This window comes from Hypomesus nipponensis, chromosome 20, assembly GCF_054491055.1.
Source record: "Hypomesus nipponensis isolate SF chromosome 20, ASM5449105v1, whole genome shotgun sequence".
Classification (NCBI taxonomy): domain Eukaryota; kingdom Metazoa; phylum Chordata; class Actinopteri; order Osmeriformes; family Osmeridae; genus Hypomesus; species Hypomesus nipponensis.
In genome coordinates, this window is record NC_140380.1 from 3,167,501 (window position 1) to 3,190,174 (window position 22,674).

The 22,674-nt window shown below is 46.6% G+C and overlaps 3 protein-coding genes across 11 annotated transcripts in view; 2 read left to right on the plus strand and 1 right to left on the minus strand.

The window, feature by feature from the left end:
* ubtd2 (ubiquitin domain containing 2) overlaps positions 1-3,958 on the plus strand; it is an 8,018-nt gene extending 4,060 nt beyond the window's left edge. For all 6 annotated transcript variants that reach the window (XM_084684191.1, XM_084684194.1, XM_084684193.1 and 3 more), the window contains 2 exons: positions 4-240; positions 2,379-3,958. In XM_084684191.1, coding sequence (XP_084540317.1) covers positions 4-240; positions 2,379-2,914 — 773 coding nt within the window. In that variant the 3' untranslated portion in view covers positions 2,915-3,958. The remainder of the gene's footprint in view (positions 1-3; positions 241-2,378) is intronic.
* A 4,741-nt stretch (positions 3,959-8,699) lies between these two features.
* il12bb (interleukin 12B, b) lies at positions 8,700-14,363 on the plus strand. 4 transcript variants are annotated; one of them, XM_084684047.1, is made up of 9 exons: positions 8,700-8,767; positions 10,227-10,323; positions 10,457-10,726; positions 11,087-11,192; positions 11,755-11,927; positions 13,277-13,440; positions 13,743-13,858; positions 13,944-13,992; positions 14,071-14,363. In XM_084684047.1, exons 2-8 carry the CDS (start codon positions 10,227-10,229, stop codon positions 13,987-13,989), a joined length of 972 nt encoding a protein of 323 aa, XP_084540173.1. In that variant the 5' UTR covers positions 8,700-8,767; the 3' UTR covers positions 13,990-13,992; positions 14,071-14,363. The 4 variants fall into 4 exon arrangements, with proteins under 4 accessions (XP_084540173.1, XP_084540170.1, XP_084540171.1 ...); XM_084684044.1 differs by lacking the exon at positions 8,700-8,767 and adding an exon at positions 8,778-9,570 and having other exon boundaries at positions 10,235-10,323; XM_084684045.1 differs by lacking the exon at positions 8,700-8,767 and adding an exon at positions 9,479-9,570.
* Positions 14,364-16,883: 2,520 nt separating this feature from the next.
* On the minus strand, positions 16,884-22,470 carry ublcp1 (ubiquitin-like domain containing CTD phosphatase 1). The gene is made up of 11 exons (XM_084684048.1): positions 22,282-22,470; positions 21,452-21,649; positions 21,124-21,215; positions 20,230-20,315; positions 19,940-20,055; positions 19,660-19,758; positions 18,752-18,789; positions 18,326-18,424; positions 17,535-17,651; positions 17,165-17,292; positions 16,884-17,003 (listed from the first exon to the last, which is right to left on the minus strand). Exons 2-11 carry the CDS (start codon positions 21,603-21,605, stop codon positions 16,976-16,978), a joined length of 957 nt encoding a protein of 318 aa, XP_084540174.1. The 5' UTR covers positions 21,606-21,649; positions 22,282-22,470; the 3' UTR covers positions 16,884-16,975.
* Between the last annotated feature and the right edge of the window lie 204 nt (positions 22,471-22,674).

Genomic DNA, 22,674 nt, shown 5'->3' on the forward strand with positions numbered 1-22,674 from the left:
CAGTGGCTCTTGGGCGCAACCAGGTGCTGAAGAGGGACAAGCCCAAATGGAAGAGTGACTACCCGATGACGGCGGGCCAGCTGCGCAGCAAGAGAGATGAGTTCTGGGACACGGCGCCGGCCTTCGAGGGCCGGATGGAGATCTGGGACGCCCTCCGGGCCGCGGCGCTCGCCTTCGAGAGCAACGACCACGAGCTGGCCCAGGCCATCATCGACGGGGCCAGCATCACACTGCCGCACGGTACACTGACGCACGCACACACTTACATATATACACACGCACACATGTACAGGCACGCACATATACACACACACGCCTAAACGCGATCGCATCTATCTCATCTATCTCATCTCCTCTCTCAGAGAGGCCTCACACACACACACACACACAAGTATAACACTGTGTTCCAGAGTTAGTGTTCTAGACATCCCCTAGCCTAACAGAGGAGAAGGAGGAGGGATGGAGGGAGAGAGAGAGAGTGAGAGAGAGAGAGAGAGAGAGAGAGAGAGATGGAGGGAGTGAGAGAGATGGAGGGAGAGAGAGAGAGAGAGAGAGATGGAGAGAGATAGATGGAGAGATGGAGGGAGTGAGAGAGATGGAGGGAGAGAGAGAGAGAGAGAGAGAGAGAGAGAGAGAGAGAGAGAGAGAGAGAGAGAGAGACAGAGACAGAGACAGAGACAGAGATGGAGGGATTAGAGGTATGGTGCAGTGATATGTACTTCCTCTCCAACCTCATTGTCCTACACTCACACACACTCTCACACACACTCACACACACACACTGTGTGTCAGCCGTCTGTCTATCTACCAGGGGTGTTTGTCCTTGCACTGTTATATAGCCTCCAGACAATCCTAGCTATAGCAATCCTGGCCTGGATCCCACATGGTGTCAGAGGGCAGCCATCTTGGATCAGACAGAGTGTCAGAGCGCAGCCATCTTGGATCAGACAGAGTGTCAGAGGGCAGCCATCTTGGATCAGACAGAGTGTCAGAGCGCAGCCATCTTGGATCAGACAGAGTGTCAGAGGGCAGCCATCTTGTACCAGACAGGGTGTGGGGGTGTCGAGATTGCAACCAGATGAGTTGCAGCTGTAGATTCCTGAAATATGATGTCACAGTCTCTGGAGAGAGGGAGGGATGGAGAGAGAGAAGGAAGGAGAGATGGAAGTGAGAGGAAAGAGGGGTAGGGCAGAAATACTTCTCTGAACTACAATGCAACAACAGAAAAGACATTCGGGATACTAATTCGGGATTCGGGCCTCTTCCTATCTCTCTGTTTTCCGATGTCTTTGTTCCCTCTTAACAAGTACATATGCAGGATTGTACGACTGCTCATATCAGTATACCAGTATACCTGTGCAAGTGATGCGGATCATATCAGTATTCTGGGGTGTTTCTGTGAGGCAGAGCAGACTAAAACCACTGGCAGTCTGGAGCAGGGACCCCTGGTGGACACTCTGGGTACTGCACTACAGCTGGAGCTGAGCGGGGATGGGAGGAGGGGAGGGGAAGGCAGCAGAAGGGAGGAGAGGTGAGTGGCCTGCCTGTGGCATGACGACTGGAAAGCCCCCGTTCCCCCCCCCCCCCCCCCACCTCCTTCCCATGTGAACTGGTGTTCTGGCTTCCCAGAAGTGGGTCTACATAATAGCTGTCATACTCCCCCCCCCCCCCCCCCCCCCCATTGTAACAACACACTTTCTCTCACCAAGAGAGGCAACTGTCGTCTGAGTGTTGAGTAATATGGTAGCAAGTTCATGCACTGTTATATTTGCCCTATGAAGTAATGGCTGGTGGGCATGGTGTTTCTGTTGAGTAATACAAGTCTAACCTGGGGGTGTAGAGCTGGTATCAAGCCGTGTTAAGCCTGTTTGGAATCTCCTCACCTATACCTGACTAGACCCTAGCAGTTGCTGGGAAATCTATGTGTGTGTCAGATGCCCTGACTCTGTCTGTCTGCTTTCTCTGAGGTTGGCTATTTATAGACAAGCTAGGTGGTGTGTGTGTGGGAATGTGTGTGTGTGTGTCCATTTGTATTTATAGCAGCGTGCCTACAGGCATCTGTAAGGTCAGAGTTCATTCCCCTAAACCACCCCCCCACACACACATACACACACAAGCACACACACACACTCACACAAATTCCAGGTAGGTAGAAAGCAGGGATGAGTCCATTGACAGTTTACAGTGAAACACACTATGAATGAACAAACTGATCTCACTCTCTCCTCCCTTCTCATGTTTCTGTTCGTACTTCCTTCTTATTCCACATATTTCACAGGACAGTTCCTCTATGCAGTCGCTACGTGATTTCTGAGGGGGAACTCAAACACACACCCACGCACGCACACTAACTCCCTCTCCCCCCCCCCTCTCCCCAGGTGCATTGACGGAATGCTACGACGAACTGGGGAACCGCTACCAGCTTCCCGTTTACTGTCTGGCCCCGCCCATCAACATGATCGAGGAGCGCAGCGACAGCGACAGCCAGGACTTCCAGTCTGAGCCGGCGGGCGGCGGCAGCGGGAGCGAGGGGACGGAGTCCCAGCTCCGTCTGCGCCTGTCGACGGGGCGTGACCTGCGCCTGGCCGTGCGCTCCTGCGACAGCGTGCTCCACATGAAGCTCCGCCTGCAGGCGCAGGAGGGCGTGGCGGCGGCGGCCCAGCGCTGGTTCTTCTCGGGACGGCCCCTGACCGACCGCCTCCGCCTGGACGAGCTCAAGATCTCACGAGACTACGTGGTGCAGGTCATTGTGAGCCAGCCACCGGAGCCGGAGCCGGAACCTGCCGGCACAGATGGACACGCGACCGCACACACGTCAGAACGCACGCCTGAACACACACCTTTACACGTACCGGCCCTGGTCTCTCCAGCTGTGCCAGCTCAACCACAAGACCCCACACCTGTGGAGAACTAGGCCTGTCCCACACACACACACCAGTAGAACACACACACACACACACACACCTGGAGAACACACACACACACACCTGGAGAACACATACACCTGGATAAAACACACACATACACCTGGAGAACACACACACTCCTGGAGACGACACACACACCTGGAGAATACCTGGAGAACCAACACCTGGAGAACACCTGGAGAACACACGCACACCTCGAGCCAACAGATTTCATAGGCATGGATTACAGACACAGCGGGAGTCTGTGTCCATCTCTTCTCCTTGTTGGCAAGGCATGCTGGGATATCAAGGGGCGTGACTGTTGAGCAAAGGACTCTGGGAGACGATAAGGAGCAGGAAGAGAACTGGCCAAATTAACATCTATCTCCCTGGCAACCCTTTTTAAGCTTTTACAAATTTCTTGATATATAAAAAATATTCTGGATTTGGTGGAAACTGAACAACCAAAAAAATATTAAAATGAAAACAGAAAGTACAGGTTTATAATCTACACCCCCCTCAAGGACAGTGGTCTGGTTCTAGAACCTTCAGAAAGACTGGAAGGCAGTGTTCTAGAACACTCAGAATGGAGGGCAGTGTTCTAGAACTGTCTAAAGAATGAAGGGTGGTGTTCTAGAACCCTCTGAAAGACTGGAGAGCAGTGTTCTAGATCACTAAGAACGGTCGGTAGTGTTCTAAAACCCTCTAAAAGAATGAAAGGCAGTGTTCTAAAACCATCTATAAGGTTGGAGGGCAGTGTTCTAGAACTCTCTGAATGACTGGAGAGCAGGGTTCTAGAACCCCTGCAGTTCCATCTCAGTGCTGCGGCAGTTCTGCCCTCGCGTGATCACCTCACACACCTCACACACCTTTAGAACAATCAGATGTTTTGTTTGGACCCAGTCAGAGGTCAGATCTTGGCTTGCAAACTTTAGTTGCTAGGCACTGCATTGCTTTAAGTAGCTTTAAAATGGTTTCTTGGTAACCATCCCATAATGTAGACCTGACACTCTCTGGAGGTGGGGGGGACGCTGTTCAAACTGAATGTGCTGGTTGGGGGGGGGGTTCAGGGGGGTTCAGGGCAGGATGGGGGGGGTGTTGGGGGCATATGGTATCTTTGCAGTGTTCACTATGCTGTTAGACATTCTCGTTTCACCTTGTGTAATATTATCGGCATTATGTAATCAATGTGTGCGGTTGTGAGAAAGAGAGTATTGCACGCGTCACGAGGTATGAGTGAATATCCATAGTCTATCTGTGTGTAGGTATTTGGGTGTGCGTTTGTGTGTGTGTGCGCGCATTGTACATGTGTATATGAGGCACATCAAGGCTCATTCTTAATGAACAGACTTAATTCTGAACAAACTTTCTGGAACACAGTTGCATATTTTGATGAAATAGGGTAGGATGTTTTTAATTAAACCGACCAACATTTGTACTCCCCTATATCTGACGGTCTCTTGATTTACTGTAAATGGGAATCCAGTGTGTGTGTATGTGTGTGTTTGTGTGTGTCTGGGATGGGGGCGAGCACGGGGGGGGCAGCAGGATGGGGATGAGGAAGGGATGAAGTGGCAGGGGAAATACACGCCATCAAAGCAGAACAAGAGTCGTGTGTTTGTTTTTGTAGAATGCAGAAGGGATTGAACCTGTTGTGAAAACGAGATGATGGATTATCTGGAACTAGAACAATGCCGCTCCTTTCACTGTGGTTCATAGGGAGTTGCGTGTCATACACACAGTTCAGCCATGTCATTTTATGTACCAATATTAGACCACTTACATTTAGTCATTTAGCAGACGCTCTTATCCAGAGCGACTTACAGTAAGTACAGGGACATTCCCCCAAGTAGACATGGGCGGATCGATCCTAAAGTATCAATATTTTCGATACTGCCATTGTATCAGAAGGATCGATTCTCAATTTGAAATATTGATCCTACCTGGTATTTATTTTAAACAAGTGATTTTAGATTTTTTTTAATAATAGTAGTAGGCCGCATAGTATAGAAATTATAGGGGGAATTAATTAATTATAGGGAACTATTTTTTCTTCCGCTGTGTCTGTGCCTGTCATGAGTTCATCAGGGGCAGCACGCTGCGCTCTCACTCTCACTCAGTGAAAGCACACTCAGCGCAGATTCGAGTGCATTGCTGCGGTCATGACTGAAAGAAAAAGAAGCATAATCTGGAGTCATTTCACTTCAGTTAACGACGATGCAGCTATCATGTGACATTTGTCAAACAACAATACGCCATTGGGGCAATACCACAAACGTGACAAGCATCTAAAAGTTAAACACCCTAAAGAGCATGTCAAAGTACAGCTGACGCGAGCACAGGAGGCAAATCAGACACGTAATGCCTATGGCGGTTTATTTAATATGAAGAATGATGGATTTCCGAATGCATTATAAAATTACACAAATACAAATGAAAGTACTTGGTATCGGATCAAAATGACAATGATTGGTATCACCCATCCCTGCCCCCTAGGCAAGAAGGGTGAAGTGCCTTGCCTAGGGACACAACGTAATAAGTCACGGTTGGGAATCGAACCGGCAATTTTCTGATTGGTAGCCCGATTCCCTAACCGCTCAGCCATCTGACACCCCCACTTGTTCAAGTTTTCACCCTCAAAGGTTCCTGTCCTTTCTGTTCTTGATTTGTGACTCGACTCCGTGCTGTAGAACCAACACTAGGGGCCAATCAGAGAAGCCTTAGAGGACCCGGTGGATGTTTAAACGGGGTGACCTTTGCCGACAGAGGGAATACTGAATCTTCAACTTCCTGTATGGGTTTCTACATGGCAAAAAGACAGTGGGGAATGTTCATGTTCACTCCTGACCTGGAAAACACTACTGCCATTCTTATGAATGGGATCTCGTGTCTCTCTCACGCACACTCACACACACACCGTATGTGTCATATTCTCTGTGTCACTGAAACCTAGGCCGATAAATCAGAGTAATAGATGTAGCTGTAGATGTCATACTTCAATAAGGACCAAGACTTACAGGATACAACAGGAAGATGATTTAAAATAATACGTTTGTTGGAGAACCTGTCTCACGTGGGGAAGTGGGCCTTTTATGTACCGTCAATGGGAGGCTGTTTAACTTGTTTACACACACGCACATGTCCATACCAGGGTTAACCTGACACTTAGTAAGACATCATCATCTGTTCTCTCTGCCAACCACTTCAGCTCCCTACTTCCCTAATCAACTGTTTCCCTGTCTCTCTCCCGCTCTCACTCTCTCTCTCCCGCTCTCACTCTCTCTTTCGCTATCTCTCTTTCTGACTCTCTGTTTCTAACTTCATTTGCATGTGAAATGTAGTTTTCCATTTAAATTAGTTGAATAGAAAATGCAATACAACCCAAACATGACATACCCAGACAACTCTGCCTTGGTAGTCTCTCTTCCACAGGAAACGATTCTGGTTTGTCTCCTCCCTAAGCCAGTTGCCTGTGGGTGGACGGTGCCATCGGGCAGTCAGGGGGATATGAGCTGGTCTGTTGTGTCGTAATCCGGGGCTGGTGGGTGTCTGTAATTGTCTGGAGGTGGGGTGTGTTTGTGAAGATTAATTTATTGGTCGTGTATGTGTGCAGAACACACACACATGTAAGTGTAAACCAATGACAGTTTTACTGTGCATTTTCCCATCCTGCTGTATTGTCTCCCAGGGCAGCCAGTAGCAGTGATCCACCTTCACAAAGACAGAGTGCTCCCCTCATGCCTGGCCATAGGTTATTCGGGTTCTTATTCGGGTTCTTTGGCAGAGGAAGCACTTAAGAGCATGAGGAGAACTCCGCACAGAAAGGCTTGCGAGATACCTTAGCCCATGTGAGTACCAAACAGTCCTCAGCGGGAATAAAACCCAGAACCTGCTGTGAGGTGCCAGGCACTGTTCCACCGTCTGGGGTGGTGTGTGTGTGTGTCTGTGGGTGATGTGTGTCTTGAATCAACTGGTAGCGGTTTGTGTGTGTCTGTAGTTGTGTGTGTGTGTGTGTGTGTGTGTGTGTGTAGTTGTCTGTGTGTGTGTCTGGTGGGTGGTGTGTGCATGTCTGTTGTTGTCTTGGGGTGGTGTGTGTGTGTAGTTGTCTGGGAAAAATGTATGTGTCTGTAGTTTTCTGTGGGTGGTGTGTGTGTGTGTGTAGTTGCCTGGGAGAAGTGTGTGTGTCAGTAGTTGTGATGGGGCGTGTGTGTGATGTGTGTCGTTGATCCCCAGACGATCCCTATGTTCAGGGACTTGTGACAATCTTGTCAGCACCAGCGCAAAGTGGAAATACACACTTCCTGAAATCTGCTCCAGCAAAGAGGGATTTGAAAGTACACACACCCACACACCACCAAGGTGTTGACGCTGTGGAAGAAATTTAGATTTCCTGTGTGCCTACATTATTCACTAATCAAGAGAACTAGTCATTGGATACTAGTTAGTATGTTCCCATGTAAGCTTGCTATTAATAAGAGTAGATTGTGTCTATGTGTCAGGGTTAATAGATGTTTGAGATCAGGAGAAAGTACTGGCTAAATGGTCCTTGTCATGACTACAGGGAGAGCTCCAACTATGAACTCTGTAGTTTGAGTGGTCATGTGTTGGGAGCTGTGAATCTCTTTCTCTGAGACTGTTGTAACGTCATTACTGCCTGACTGTCACTATCTATGTTTACATTCTTGTGCCCTATAAAAGATGGTCCTCTGTCCTTCAGCGCGGAGAGAGACTTGGTTGAGACCTAAGCCTGGTGTTGTGTTGTCATTTATTGTCAGAGGTCTGGTTTTCTCTCCCAATCTGCAGATTGATAAATACTTGATAAAATCCAGAACTCAACTGAACTTAGTCACTCCGTTTATGAAGAGACGGACAAAACACTTTCTTCATCAACGCAGAGCAATAACCTCTGGTCTGCTGCATGCCCACAGCTTGCACCACACTACCATCTCTCTGGTCATGACATCATCAGTGGCGGGCCCCTCCTTCCACCCTTCCTCCCCCCAAGACAGACCAGATACCTGTACTCTGAAAGTTTCTCTGTTTGTCTGTTTGGAAACTCTGCCGGTTGCTCACTATGTGATTTACTCAGGTGGGTATGAGTGAAGGGGGATGCACCTGGCTGAAGACAGCAGCGTGCTAGTGATGGTGGTGTGTGTCAGGTCATGAGGCTGAAATGAGAAGTGTTCTGCTCTGGGCTAGGGGTTAGGAACACATGAGGTTATGTTCAGGTAGCGCTGCTCAAACCACACACCCACGCACACATTGCTCAGAGGCCTGGGATGGGACTTGCAGTCCCCTATTTTTGATAGTGGACCTGACCTCATTCATGCACACAAACACACACACACACACACACACACAGTCTCATCCTCTGCAGAAGAACCCGACACACCACACACGCACACTTCCCCTTGCGTGCCCGCTGGGCTTTCCAAACTGAACTTCTCATGGTTCTTTGTCCTCCATAAATACAGGGATGCTGAGCAGAACAGCACAGAACAGAAGAAGACTCACGGTGAGAACACACACAGAGCCAGCTATCAGACACATACAGAGCCAGCTATCACACACACACAGAGCCAGCTATCAGACACACACAGAGAGCCAGCTATCACACACAGAGAGCCAGGTATCACACACACACAGAGCCAGCTATCACACATACAGAGCCAGCTATCACACACACACACAGAGAGCCAGCTATCACACACATACAGAGCCAGCAATCACAAACACACAGAGCCAGCTATCAGATACACACACAGAGAGCCAGCTGTCACAGACACACAGAGAACCAGGACTGGGTCAGACCAGTGTGGATCCGTATCTCCTCTCAGCCCAGCTTCACTCAGCCAATCAAGGTGAGTCACAGTCTCTACTTGCTCCAGCCTGATTCCAGAACACGGTCAGTCTGATTCCAGAACCTTTTCAAAATAACAAGATAATAATAATAATGTGAATTAAGCCTAATCACACAGGTGAACCATGATTTACACCCTGGGTTGCTGACCTGTGTAGACAAGGAAGGTCAAGAGTTGGTTACCAGTTTTTGTCAATTGCTAAAACACTAAAACCCATTGGCTGAACAAAGTTCTCAGTTGCCTGAACTTATGGGGCTAATTGTGCCTGTCTGTACCTTAAACCATTCCATATGGTAAAACACAATTTGCAGATCTCACTTAGAATTTTCAGCAAAACTCTAAACACATTCTTATTTTTACGTAAAACACATTCTGCACATGTCATCCATACTGGTAAACACAAATGGCAACAATCAAATACAAATAGAGAAAACATGTCATTGACTAAACACAAACACTCAAAATTGATTTCACTTGTTTCAAATGATGTGACACAACCAATATATGCCAGTTCAGAGAGCAAACAGGTTGTTGAAGGTGGGAAAATATTGCTTGTGATGTTGACAAAGTGCTCTGGCCTAACCCAGCCCAAAGACAAGAAGAAGCACATTGATCACATGTTTACTCCTTAGATTTTTGTCCCTTTTACTGTAGTATTGTATACTGTAGTACAGTGCATTGTAGGCTGTATACTGTACACATTGTATGGCCCTGAACATTGTGCTTTCCATTTGTTACAGTAACAGTACTGACTGCTCAATAGATTTCGACTGGTTGCAGGTTCATATCAACAAAGACCAAGAGTGAGTTGTGAGTAGTGAGATGCAAGGTACAAGACTGTATAGGGGTACAAGGAGGAGAAAAAGCAAAAAAAATTGCAAAGAGCAAAGCAGAGTAGTAATTTCTTATCAATTTTTAAGCTACTCTGATAGAACATGTCTTTTTTCATCAAAAGACAATGATATATATGGATAAATATGAAATTTGTTTTGAGATTACATAAAAATGATCACTTTGTTTATGATTTGAGCGCAGTGTTTGATTTCGAGCACAGGTAAATCTGTTTTGAGGCGAAAGTTTCATTTTGCAAGAGGATTCAGAGGTTTTGTAAATATTGCTTGAAGATGAGGTTTTGTATTTACAGTTTTGAGAAGGTTGGTGACTGTTTCAAGAAATGTGTTTTAGCAAATGTGAAAAACTGTAAATCTCTGTCAGACTGACCTTACTGGTGCTGCGGGCTCACAAACACAATCCGTTTTGTGACTGGGTGGTTTTGGGAAGTGAGGCTTTACACATGGAAGTGTTTGGTGTGTAGTTTTTCGGATGTTCAAATATTGCATTGTGTGTACAATTTCCAAGTGTTGACACTGTATTTCCCTTTATGTTTGTGTGTTCGCTTTTGTGTTTATGTACGTGTGTGTGTGTTATCTGTGTATATGTGTGTGTGTGTGTCTTCCAGATGGACAGGTATTCCCTGCTGTCTATAACTCTGTGTCTCCTGGTTTGCCATGTTTGTCCCAGCAGTCTGGAGGAAACCTATACACTCACGCCCAACGGTGACTAGTCTCTCTCTCTCCCTCACTCTCTCTTTCACTCTCTATCCCTATCTCTCTCACTCTGTGTCTCTTTGTCTCTCTCTCTCTCTCCACTTCGTCTGGTTACTAACTTGTCTCTGTTGTGGGTCTCCAGTGTTGGTTCTGAGGGTGAACCTGTCGTTGAAGACCCAGAACCTGGTTCCTCTGTTGTGTGGCGAGGCTTACGAAGGCATGGAGGTGCGCTGGATGAGAAATGGCGCGTGGCTCAGCCAGGTTCCCAGGGAGAACCTGGTCAAGGTTCTAGTGGAAGAGAGGAACGGGGGGAACTTCACCTGCCACAACGCAGCAGGAGAGTACCTGAACCACACCCTGGTCCTGGTACAGGAGGGCGCCAGCATGAACACCATACTGCAACATTCTGATGGTAGAGACTGTGTGTGCTTGGACATGTGTGGGTTACATAGAGAGAGAGAGAGAGAGAGAGAGAGAGAGAGAGAGAGAGAGAGAGAGAGAGAGAGAAGAGAGAGAGAGAGAGAGAGAGAGAGAGAGAGAGAAGAGAGAGAGAGAGAGAGAGAGAGAGAGAGAGAGAGAGAGAGAGAGAGAGAGAGAGAGAGAGAGAGAGGGAAGGAGAGAGAAGCAGAGAAGGAAGAGAGTAGGAGAAGAAGGAGAGGAGGAGTGAAGAATAAGAGAAGGAAGTTAGGACAAGAAGGAGAGGAGAGAGAGAGAGACAGCTGTTTTGAGGCGCGACCTGTCACCATGGTAACGGCTGTGTGTGGTCTTCCAGAGTACATCCACTGCTGGGCCAACAACTACAGCGGGATGTTCCATTGCTCCTGGAAACGACATGCCACGCGCCAGGCGGCATCCGTATTCCTGCTCAGCGTAGAACGGTGGGTCCACGCGGAGCAGAGGTGGTTCGAGGCCTCAATTTACATATCAGGCTCACAGAACCTTATATGATCCTGTACCGTAACGAACCCATTTAATAGCTAAACAGAGCTTATGATTACACTAAGCGGTTTGTTAACCTACTAAAGCTTACCAGTTGCACAGACCAGTTTATGAACCAACAAGACTTTACTAGTTGCACTAATCAGTTTATTCGTTGACTAGACCTTGCTAGTTGCAAGTTGTGAGCTTATCAGTGCTAACAGGACATTGTGTCAGGAACTAAATGAATCAACAGCAAAACAAATGAAATGCTAATACAATTTAAAATGTGACTATGTGCTGTTTTACAAGATGTTCACTTGGCGCCAACCATTAAATGCCATTAGAACTGTGCACTTTGTTGATTAGGTGCAGTACTATTTGTACGTCTCTTTATTTATGTCAAAACACTACTGTTTTTGACCTCCAAAGCGACCTCTCTACATACTGTTTGTACATCATCACTGGTGCCGTCCTGTGGGTGAGTTCTGAGTGTGAGGCGTGGTTGCTGTGTCTCCTTAGGGGCGCCCGGGCACTGCTGTGCAGCATGGATGGAGACGGCGCGGGGGTGAGCTGCATGGACAACGCTAGCTGTGCCTTCGCTGAGGAGACCCAACCGACCAGCCTCACCCTGCACATGCTCAGTCACCACAAGCTGGAGCACTACAACAAGGTGTTCTTTCTACGGGATATAGGTAAGCATGCACGCTGTCACGGACACACACCCATACACACACACGCATACACACACTCATACACACACACACACATACACACGTACACATACACACACACACAGCCAATAGCCTCAGCTCATCGCCACAAGGACAGTGAATGAGGCGGATGGGATGGAGGGATGAGATGCCATCCTCACCCCGAACCTCATCCTCTTCCCCCCATTCTCCCGTGTCCTCCTCCTCTTCTCCTTCTCACCCCCTTCCTGTCTCAAACTTCTGCTTCTTTTACTCCTATCCTTGTCTTATCTCAGCCCTCCCCCTGTTCATCTTCTTACAGGTTTTTACAATCACTGGGACCTGCTTTCCAATACTTGACTCACATTTTCTCTTTCACTCTTCATACAGTTCTCCTAACCAACTTGCAGCTTGGCACAGCCGTTATTTCCCCATCCAAAATGCACAAAAAATACCAAAACACTTCATACATGTCTCATATCAACTAATTCTTCCATTACACTAGTAAAGGTTGTCACCCAACAAGCACACTTTGTCGCTCATAAAACATTGACCTAAAAAAATAGGGTAAAAACAGGTAGCATTACATAATGTTATCTTTTGTCAAATCTATTTACAAAGCAAGAATGACACCTCTCTACTGTTTAGAATTCACTGTAGTATCTTGCAGGAATAAATCAGACATGGTGCAATATGCATCGATATAACATATATTGACAAATATTTCATTTCTTGACATTGATTCCAAAATACAAAAGTAAGTTGTACACCATCTACAGATACAGCAGTAACCCTAGGCAACCCTGTCTTCTACATCATCTACAGAAGCAACGCAAGGCTAGGCAACCCTGTCTTTTATATTTGGCCACAGGTTCTCATCCACATCATATATTATGTCATCTTGGGTAATACACCCAAGAAAAAACCTTTTGGCATGCCTGGTCCATCCCTGACTATCTTCTGCTGACATGTTCAGGAAACCAACTTTCTTTGCTTCCAGGAGGGAGCAAATTGGTCTAATTATTTGGATAGTATTTAACCTTTTTGATTTGGAATATATTTCAATATTACTGAAGAAACTTCGCACATTTTTGTCTATTCAATTTTGTGTTATTTTAGGATTAAAATGTAAGTTTTACAGTTTTGAAAGAGTATACAAACATGTGCAAATAGGCTTGTGGGTACATAAAGTTGTGGAGGTGGTTGTGTCTGAGAGAGAAAATAAGTCATGTGATTCGAAAGATGTTATCTATGAATGTACTTTGTGCCAAAGCAATGAAAAAGAATCCACAGTTTAGCCAACATTGAAAAATCTAGCGATTGTAAAAATCTTATTACCCCACCCCCCTCAGTGAGGCCTGACCAGGTGCCACTGACCCAGGCAGAGGACCAGCAGGATGTATTTGACTGGGACTATCCCTCCACCTGGAACACACCCCGCTCCTTCTTCCCCCTGCTCTTCCAGGTCAAGGTGGTCCGCTACGTCAGCAGCTGTGACGCCACCGACCACTTCCTGGTAGGGTACCTTTCACCTACATCTACATTCTTTCCACCTTGTCACCTCCTCTCCTTACCACCTCGTCACCTTATCTCCTTACCACCTCGTCACCTTATCTCCTTAACGCTTTACCATCTCGTCATCTCATCTCCAAATATCCTTACTGCCCTGCCACCAAAACACTGTATCTCCTGACTACCTTTTACCTGTGTCTAGTTATAAGTACTAGGTTACTCTTTTACATTTCTGGGGAAGAAGACACAGTATATTTGTTGATTTAACTGTGTGTGTCTGTGTGTGTGTGTGTGTGTGTGTTTCAGACTAAAGAGACCAGTGACACCAACTTCACAGTTACCGGTCACAAATCGTACCGGTTCTGTGTGCAGGCACGAGACCCACTGACCGATGGACCCTGGAGCCAACTGGCCCAAATGAAGTAAGCAGACCACGTAAACTCTCTCTCCCTCTTGGTCTCGGTCACGCACACACTCACTATTTCTAATTTTGTCTTCCTAAACCAGAGTGAAGACCAAAAAAATGAAACAGGCAAAGTCACACCACCACTAACAGGTATGACTTTCTGTCTGTTCAGTATTATCAGTCTGTCCACTTGCTGTGAGTTTAATCCTCTTTTTCATACCACCGCAGGACCAAACAGGAAGCACCAGCTTGTCTGCCATGACCACAGGAACCACTGGTCTGTCCATAGGGATGCAGTTGTCTGATGTCACAACAGACAGCACCAGTCTGTCATGTTACCATATGAACCATTATTCTGTCTCGTGTCTCTGTAAGACTGAGGACAAGTTTAAGTCCAAAGTTTGTCAGTTTATAAGCTACAACAGCTATAGTCTTAGCTTGACTTTAAATTATTTATTTATTGATGAGGTCATCGCAAAATTGAGTAATTAAAGCACTAGTAATTATCTTCCACTCATTTCAACTGTACTTTATTGCTGATGGTTTCCATCATCTTATTAAATATAGAAAAGCAGCACTTGCTCTTGTTATACTTCACTTGCCATGCTTCAGAATAGCCAGAATTGGTAACATTTAGTTATACCATGCAGTGGCGGATTGTGAAAATTATTCTAGGTGGGGCTGTGAAATATTCAGTCAATTCGGTAACCATCCTAATACAATTGAACACAAACTGCATGATACGAGTTATCTGTGAAATAGTAATGATGTAATGAATGCACACAGCTATAGGCAAATGTCCACTTTGTGGACTATAAATATCATTACTCAGTTCAGAAATATTGAAAACCATCTACATTCTTTCCACCTCGTCACCTTATCTCCTTACCACCTCGTCACCTTATCTCCTTACCACCTCGTCACCTCCTCTCCTTACCACCTCGTCACCTCCTCTCCTTACCACCTCGTCACCTCCTCTCCTTACCTTACCACCTCGTCACCTCCTCTCCTTACCACCTCATCTCCTTACCACCTCGTCACCTCCTCTTCTTTCCACCTCGTCACCTCCTCTCCTTACCACCTCTTCACCTTATCTCCTTACCACCTCGTCACCTCCTCTCCTTACCACCTCGTCACCTCCTCTCCTTACCACCTCGTCACCTTATCTCCTTACCACCTTATCACTTCATCTCCTTAACGCTTTACTATCTCGTCATCTCATCTCCAAATATCCTTACTGCCCTACCACCAAAACACTGTATCTCCTGACTACCTTTTACCTGTGTCTAGTTATAAGTACTAGGTTACTCTTTTACATTTCTGGGGAAGAAGACACAGTATATTTGTTGATTTACCTGTGTGTGTGTTTTAACTTGTGTTTGTGCACAAGTTTGTAGACTAAGAACAGGTGAGATTTATCAAGGAAAATCTCCTGGAAGTGTGCGTATGCCGCTCGTACGAATATTTGATAAATTGCAACTTGAACTGTTCGTGGGAATATTACAAACCTCCACGTAAGAACAATTTCTACACACGCTTGATAAATGAGGCCCCAGGTGCTTTGTGAAAGAAAAGGAAAAAAAGAAAACAAGCCTTATTGTTTTATTTTATTTACAGTCAGGATATGTGTTCAACAGCCATCCGGTATCAGCTTGTTTCCCCAACACGATCAAACAGTCTTCCTCAAACATAAGCCGGTCAGTGAAGTCTGTTCAGACCAGACCTAACATACAGTCTCCATCCTCCCCTGGATATTAACTAGCTCCAGTGTCTGTGCTGCAACAAACTCCTGAAAAAACACTCTGCAGGGATGATGGCAGCTCCAACAACAAAAAAACAACATGATGGTCAATAACAAATGAGTCAGTTGTCCAGGTGTGTGTTACCCAGGGGGTATTTGCCACAGTGAATAGCGCGGTGTATGTAAACTATAGTACCTTAATTTTCACTATCAATTGAAAGCAGCGGACTTCTCTTCTACAAGGTCTCTGTCACCAGACAGAACAAAACAAGACTTTACAAGAGAACACAAAAGTCGTATTACAATAAATACTCCTAGTTTCTAAATGATTCCTATCTAACACGGAAAACAGAGCTGTCTGAGCACAGCTGCCCATCTCGTCCCATGACAAACCTCTGATCTGACAGTGACCGGAAGGGAAACAGATGCCTGGAGAAGCTCCGGTTTCCACCTATCCAACCACTGTCAGATCCAAGGGTCAGCTGGAGGAGATTATGTTTTCGCAACAAACTACGCAGAGTCAAGAACCCTTTTTAAAATCAGGTCAATCAGACTTGGTTAGGTGAATCAAAGCTTCGGACACCACAGTCGCTGAAGTCGTAGACCAAAAAAAAAAAAAAAATGGTGGTTACTATGGAGACGAGGAGCGCCGCAAATGAGTTAAGTGTTAGAGCGTCTTTAGCGTTGTTGTCGTACGCCGCCAGTCCCTCCCAAACATAAACTGCCCCTTCAGAGCTGCTCTAGAACCCCTGGTGAGTGTTCTGTAACTGACAGGTCCGCTGGGGGTCATTGCACTAAGATGGTCAGGCACTGCAGAGAGGTGGAGGAGAGGGGAGGGCGGGTGGTATCCACCTGGAGAAGTGTTCTGAATGGTCTTTCTGAGAACGCTCCAACGACAGTAACTACACCTCATTTTGAAACATGCTTGCTGTCCTGTCCCCCTCCTCCTCCTCCACCTGTTTCCTCTCCCCCTTCCTACAGGACGGGTCAGTGCCTCTCTCTCTGTGTCCCAAACCGAAAGTACTTAAGTCATCGCCCCCCTCACATCACACCAACAGGTCCAGTTTGGTTTGGTCGGTTTCCCATAGCCTGAGTGCAGATCGTGTGTGTGTGTGTGTTCGGTAGGGGGGGTCAAGTGCATAACGACGTGTATAAACACTGTAACATCGGGGGGGGGGGGGGGGGATATACTGAGATATGCTTGGTTGCCATGGGCGGCAGGTGTCCAAAACCGGGGGGAGTGGAGTCAGTCTGATGACATCACGCAAGGCTGGCCCCATCCCCCTGGGGGGGGGGGGCGGGGGGGGGGGGAGAAGGAGGGGTGAGGGGGTGGAGGTGTCCTGTTCCATGTCCACAGAGGATGTCTGCTGCTCCCATCCAGTTCTCCTGCTCTCACTGGCTCTGCTTCTTAGACAGGTACCTGAGAACACACACACACACACGCGTGTATACACATTTGGAAAGGGGGTAAGTTCTCCCACACTCTGGCAGGTTAGGGTTAGGTGGCAGGCAGGTACGTGTGTGATTGTGAGTGTGCATGTGTGTGTATTACCTATGTGTATGCGCATGTGTGTGCCTCACCTCTCCCAGTGTTTGTGGTTGAGGCCGGTGAAGGAGTCCAGCTTGGCTATCTCCCTCAGGTACTGGGACAGCTTGAACAACTCTCTGTCACTGTCTCTGTTCAGGTGGGCCTTCATGAACGGCCGAATCTGGACCCAGCAACAAAACATGGCTCAGAGGACTACAAGTCCCAGGTCACACATGGCCGGGATTTAACACCAAATAATCCAAAAGTAGCACCTTTACAAAGATTCGTTGGATTTATAACCAGGATTGATGAGTTTAGCCGTGTGAGTACTGACCATAGGGAGTTAACTCCAAAAAAAGGTTTTGCTGTGTAACTACACTTCACTGTCGGGCTAGGTGAGGGGTGAAAGGACGTCTTGCCTACCTTCAGCCCATTCTGTGGGTTCATGAGGAAGTTCCTGCCAATATCGTCAAACATGATGGTGTTCTTCTTGTTGTAGAACTCTTTGTACTTCCCCCATATCACACCCAGCGGCTTCACCTGCAACACACACACACACGCGCACGCACAACTTTATTTGTCCACGGAGGGAAACTGGCTTTTGACATGTATACAAAATAGACAAGACACAAAACGACAAAAAGCCTACATCAAAACGACAGTTAGCCGAGGATGGCAACATCGTGAAACATCCATCATCATAGATATACCCCCCAGATCACAAGATCAACACCATCATTACTATGTACCCCGAGATTACAAAATCAACACCATCACTATCTACCCCCTGTGATCACAAGAATCAACACCATCATTTTACATTTAAATGTAGTTAGCATACGCTCTTATCCAGAGCGACTTACAGTAAGTACAGGGACAAATTTCCCAAAACAAGTAGGATGAAGTGCCTTGCCCAAGGACACAGCGTAATTTGGCATGGCCGGGAATCAAACCGGCGACCTTATGATTACTATCCCGATTCCCTAACCGCTCAGCCACCTGACTCCTGAACCTTCTGAACCTTTAACCTGTCTGTTACACAGCTCAGGGACGTCTCTTTACTGGACACCAAGGATTTTACTGCGAACTTTCAGAAAAATAGATATTTTGGCTTTGACTGTGAGACTGCCCATAACCAGCAGATTACAGAAATTGTAATACAAATTCAACACATACATCCCTATTACACACACACTTGTATGTGACACACACACCTCCACTACCCCTCTCTTGGGAGTGTGTACGGTGATCATAGCTGCACTGTCCAACATGAAGGTGATCTTGTAGTTAGGGTTGTCCGTCACTCCTAGCTCCTGTAAGACAGCGGAGAGAGACAGAGACAGAGAGGGAGGAGAGACAGAGACAGAGAGAGATAGAGAGCTCAGGAGGGTTACAAGCTGAGGGAAGGTATAGTGTCTGAAACACTGCCACCTTGTGGCCACATCATGGATCAAACCATCAGTGCTTTATTACAGCTGCTGGGTTAGGATGTTTGGTCTGGTGGAACGACCTGACCATTCCAGAATTCCTGAAATTATCTGGAACTCTAGAAAAGTCCAGAACGATTTCAGAAATATAACTATCTTCACAGGGAGGGTGAGAAGTCCCTGGTAGAACAGCCTCACACGTAGATCACCAACCTTCATCTTAGCGTCGATCCACTTCATACTGGTGGCAGCTGCAAGGAAACAGAGAACATATTACACAGCTTCCGGAATCCGTCAGTAAGCTAGTCAGTCAAATGGACAATCAACCGTCAGTCAACCGGCCAATCAACAGTCAGTCAGCCAAACAAACAAGGGCCAGAGCCCGTCCACTCCCTATTAAGCCCCATTGTACCGAATTCTGTTGCAGTTCCACTGGGAGTGATCATGGTTGAGTGCAAAATGAATGGGAGTCTATGGAGCTAAACAGCTAAATTTGCATGCTTCGTACCATTGTTTCCGTATGAAATAGGGCATATATTCCAGTGCAGTTTTACTCCGATTTGACTGACGATAATGTAAAATGTCATTGAAAATATTTATATTTTGCTGGTCCTTGTGTTGCTTGTGTTTTAAGATCACCGTTTGGCTCCTCTGTTCTCACAAAGAGCATGTGCACAAACTGAAAATAAATTGCACTCGTACAGGCACTCTCTTTTTAGTCAGGTCACATAAGGACGTCTGCATGAATTGTTCCATGTGAGGTCCATTTTGTCAAGCTGCAAGTACAATGTTATGGCAACTGCTTACATTTGCACTACAAATGTTGTACTTTGTAACAATAGCTGTTGTATGTAAATAGTTTTTGTTGTTTTCTAATTGGGGCAAAACAAAATCACGTTTTGTTACTATTTAAATGCAAATGCAAACATATCGAGAAGTATATTGAATATCGTTTTTTTTGTGTGAAAATATCGAGATATCATTTTTTTTTATACATCGCCCAGCCCTAGTGTAGAGTGTTGTGACGGTATGTGTATAATGTGTGGTGTGTGTGTGTTAGTGTAGTGTCTGTGCGTGTTTTTGTGAAGTGTGTGTTGCTTGAGTTCTGATTGGCTACGTACACCAGATTACAATGTCGTATTCTTCATAAGCAGAGGTGAGGAACTCATGGAGGTACGGTCTCATCAGCTCCTGACCCGTCTCTGCACACGACTTGTGATCTGGAGACACACACACACACACTCAGATATACACACACACACACACTCAGATATAGACACACTACACTCAGATATAGACACACTGCACTCAGATATACACTAGCTATCTCAAAAACACATATATACCCAGCCAGAGCATGCTAGCTCTCCTTCACACATACACACACACACACACACTGACCGAACAGTGTGTAGTCCACATCCAGTACCAGCAGTCTCTTGCCCTCTCTCGGAGGGTTCATTTCTTCCACCTTGTAGTCTTTGACCCTGCGGGCGATCTTTGCCAGGTTCTCTTCCCTGGAGACACGAAGAACACACAGTTCAAAGCGTCCGCTGAGTAAATACACTATAATAACATCCGTTAAGGAATCCCAGCAGATACCATAGCAAAGGTGGCCCTGATAGACAGACGTTATGATCCTTATGGACCTGGATGTAGAAGACCAGGACCAGGAGGGCGGAGGGCCTCACCTGTTCTCCACCTCGATGACCTCCTCCTCTATGTCAAAGTCGTTGACCACCTCGTCGTTCTCCGGGGGCGGGGCTAACACCTCTTCCTTCACAGGCACAAAGAGGAGTGAGGGTGAAGGTACTGCCGGCTAACCTTTCACCTCCGTCCTGTGAGGGCGTGTGTGTAGGTTCGGGAGGAAAGATAGGACCCTCCAGACTCTCTCTGCTGTTATTCATACAAATCCTGGTGTATGTGTTCCGTTGGCCTGTCTGTGTGTGTGTGTGGGGGGGGGGGGGGGTAGCCTGGTCCTAACCAGACCCTCGTACATTTCATTTGTACAGAGGGTCTGGAATCGCTCCATTGACAAGCGTTAACTTCCTTGAAGGCGGGTACTCTGTTGAAGTTTAAAACTATTGGATCTGCCCAGAGCAACTCTGATCTGCGATAACCAATCGCTAGCGTTCGCCTTAGCCAACTCCTTCACCATGGAGCTAGCTGCCATAGCTGGAAAATCTAACTTTTCCCGAACCCCGTGGGGAGGAGGGCCACAACATCATGACCACCAACAAAACTCAGCAAGGAATGTTCTTGCTCCGGCTTTTACTTATATCCATAAGTTAAATTCGGCAGTGTTGCCACAACCGCAGAATAGCTTCGCTCACATCTTTCTCCACCGCCATTACTGAACTACAACTCAGACTAGTGCACGACATCAACCTCATCATTCTCAGCCACTCCCTGTTCGCTCCCTCTGTCGCACCTACAAAAAGGTACCTACCTTTCTGAAAACCGACTGATGCACTGAAATCCCAGAACTAGTCAAACATCCAAATTGAGCGGAAGTACGTAGGAGGGCAGAGCCAGGCTAGGGGGAGGGAGGGAGGGGGGGGGAGGAGGGAGGGAGCAGGACCCACCAGACTCTCCTCTCTGCTGCCCATCATCATGATCTTGGTGTTGGGCTTCAACTTAAGAGAACCCAGCTTGATGTCATCCTCAGCTGGTTTCCCTGGGAGGGAAACACACAGATGTGGACCAGACCATGTTATTAGGCTGAACAGACAATATTGTCATTGGCAGTGTTGTATTTGTAAACAGACAGTAGTGTTGTAGTGCAGGATAGCTTGTCATCCAGGTAGACAGGTAACAGTGGCTGACAGACCTATTGATCCTGAAGCACACATACAAGACATACAGCCATCATCTATGTGAGACAGCTCTATAATGATCTCCCTGACGTCTCACCTTTGACCTTCAGCCCAAGAAGTTTCTGTCTCTCGGGCAGCACTCCCGTCAAGGACTTGATGGACTGTTTGAGATCCAGGACCGTGTCTTCTTCGGATAGGGTGCTGATAGAGTACTCCTGGCCGCCCCACTTAATGATCACGGACACTGACATACTGGGGACACACTCCTACAGTCGCTCACACACCGGGCACGCACCTGCAGCACAGGACCGCTTTTAGAATGAGGAGACCGGGACAAAACCATGCTATATAGCTAGCGTTACAGACGAGATGAGACACAGGCAGGCAATACGGGTGATTAAGTTTGACTGCAAACGTTAGAAGAAAATCCGTGTACGTATTTTACTCCAAGCGGGGTTATCATGTTTGGTTCGATTTTTTTGTTGGTTTACACTGCAAATATATTTGTGCCCGCAAACTGGCTAGCTAAACAGACCATTCATTCGCAGCTAGCTAGCTAACGATGGCTGCAAGTTCAACTCTGAGTTGATTTAGGGTGGAACAAGATGAGCGAGCAAAATTGTAACTAGCTCTACACAAAACAATGCAACATCTATTACTACGTTTCATGCCATGTCACGCCGAGTCAACCATTAGATATTATTCAAGATAGTTATGCATTCCCTCATTCATTCGGCAATGCAATTCTGGCTAACGTTAGCTATGCAGCAAGCTCAAGGGCCTGCCTGACAACCTCAGTTTCATAGCTAGCTAGCTGCTAGCCGCTAGTGTGTGTCTGGCAAACTGAACAGTTAGCTAGCCACACTACTACAGACAACTAACGCTAGCTTTGTTAGAGCACACAAGGAAAACAGCAAAGATTCGTACCTAAAAATGACACTTGTTTATGAATGTTGTTAATTCTTAGATAGACAGAGTAGATACATAACCACTGAGGTGGGTTCTTAATTAAAAGCCTTCTCTAGCTACTCTGCTTTCTATATAGTGCGTGGCTCTGTTACACTCTGCGGAGGTTCACGTTATTCTGCAGCTCTACCGGCTTGTTACCAAGCAAGCGCGCGCTGCCGTCGCAACTTCCTGTCGCTCTTGTGTTCGTTACCGCAACGTAACAGCAGGGGATCCACACAGCATAACACGCATTTCAGATATATGGCTAGAATAATGTATTAAATTCATGACAAAAACATGAATTCCTTCATACCCCGAACTGTGGTCACAGTAACAGATACACTAGCTTTTTAATACAATTACGGAGGAAAT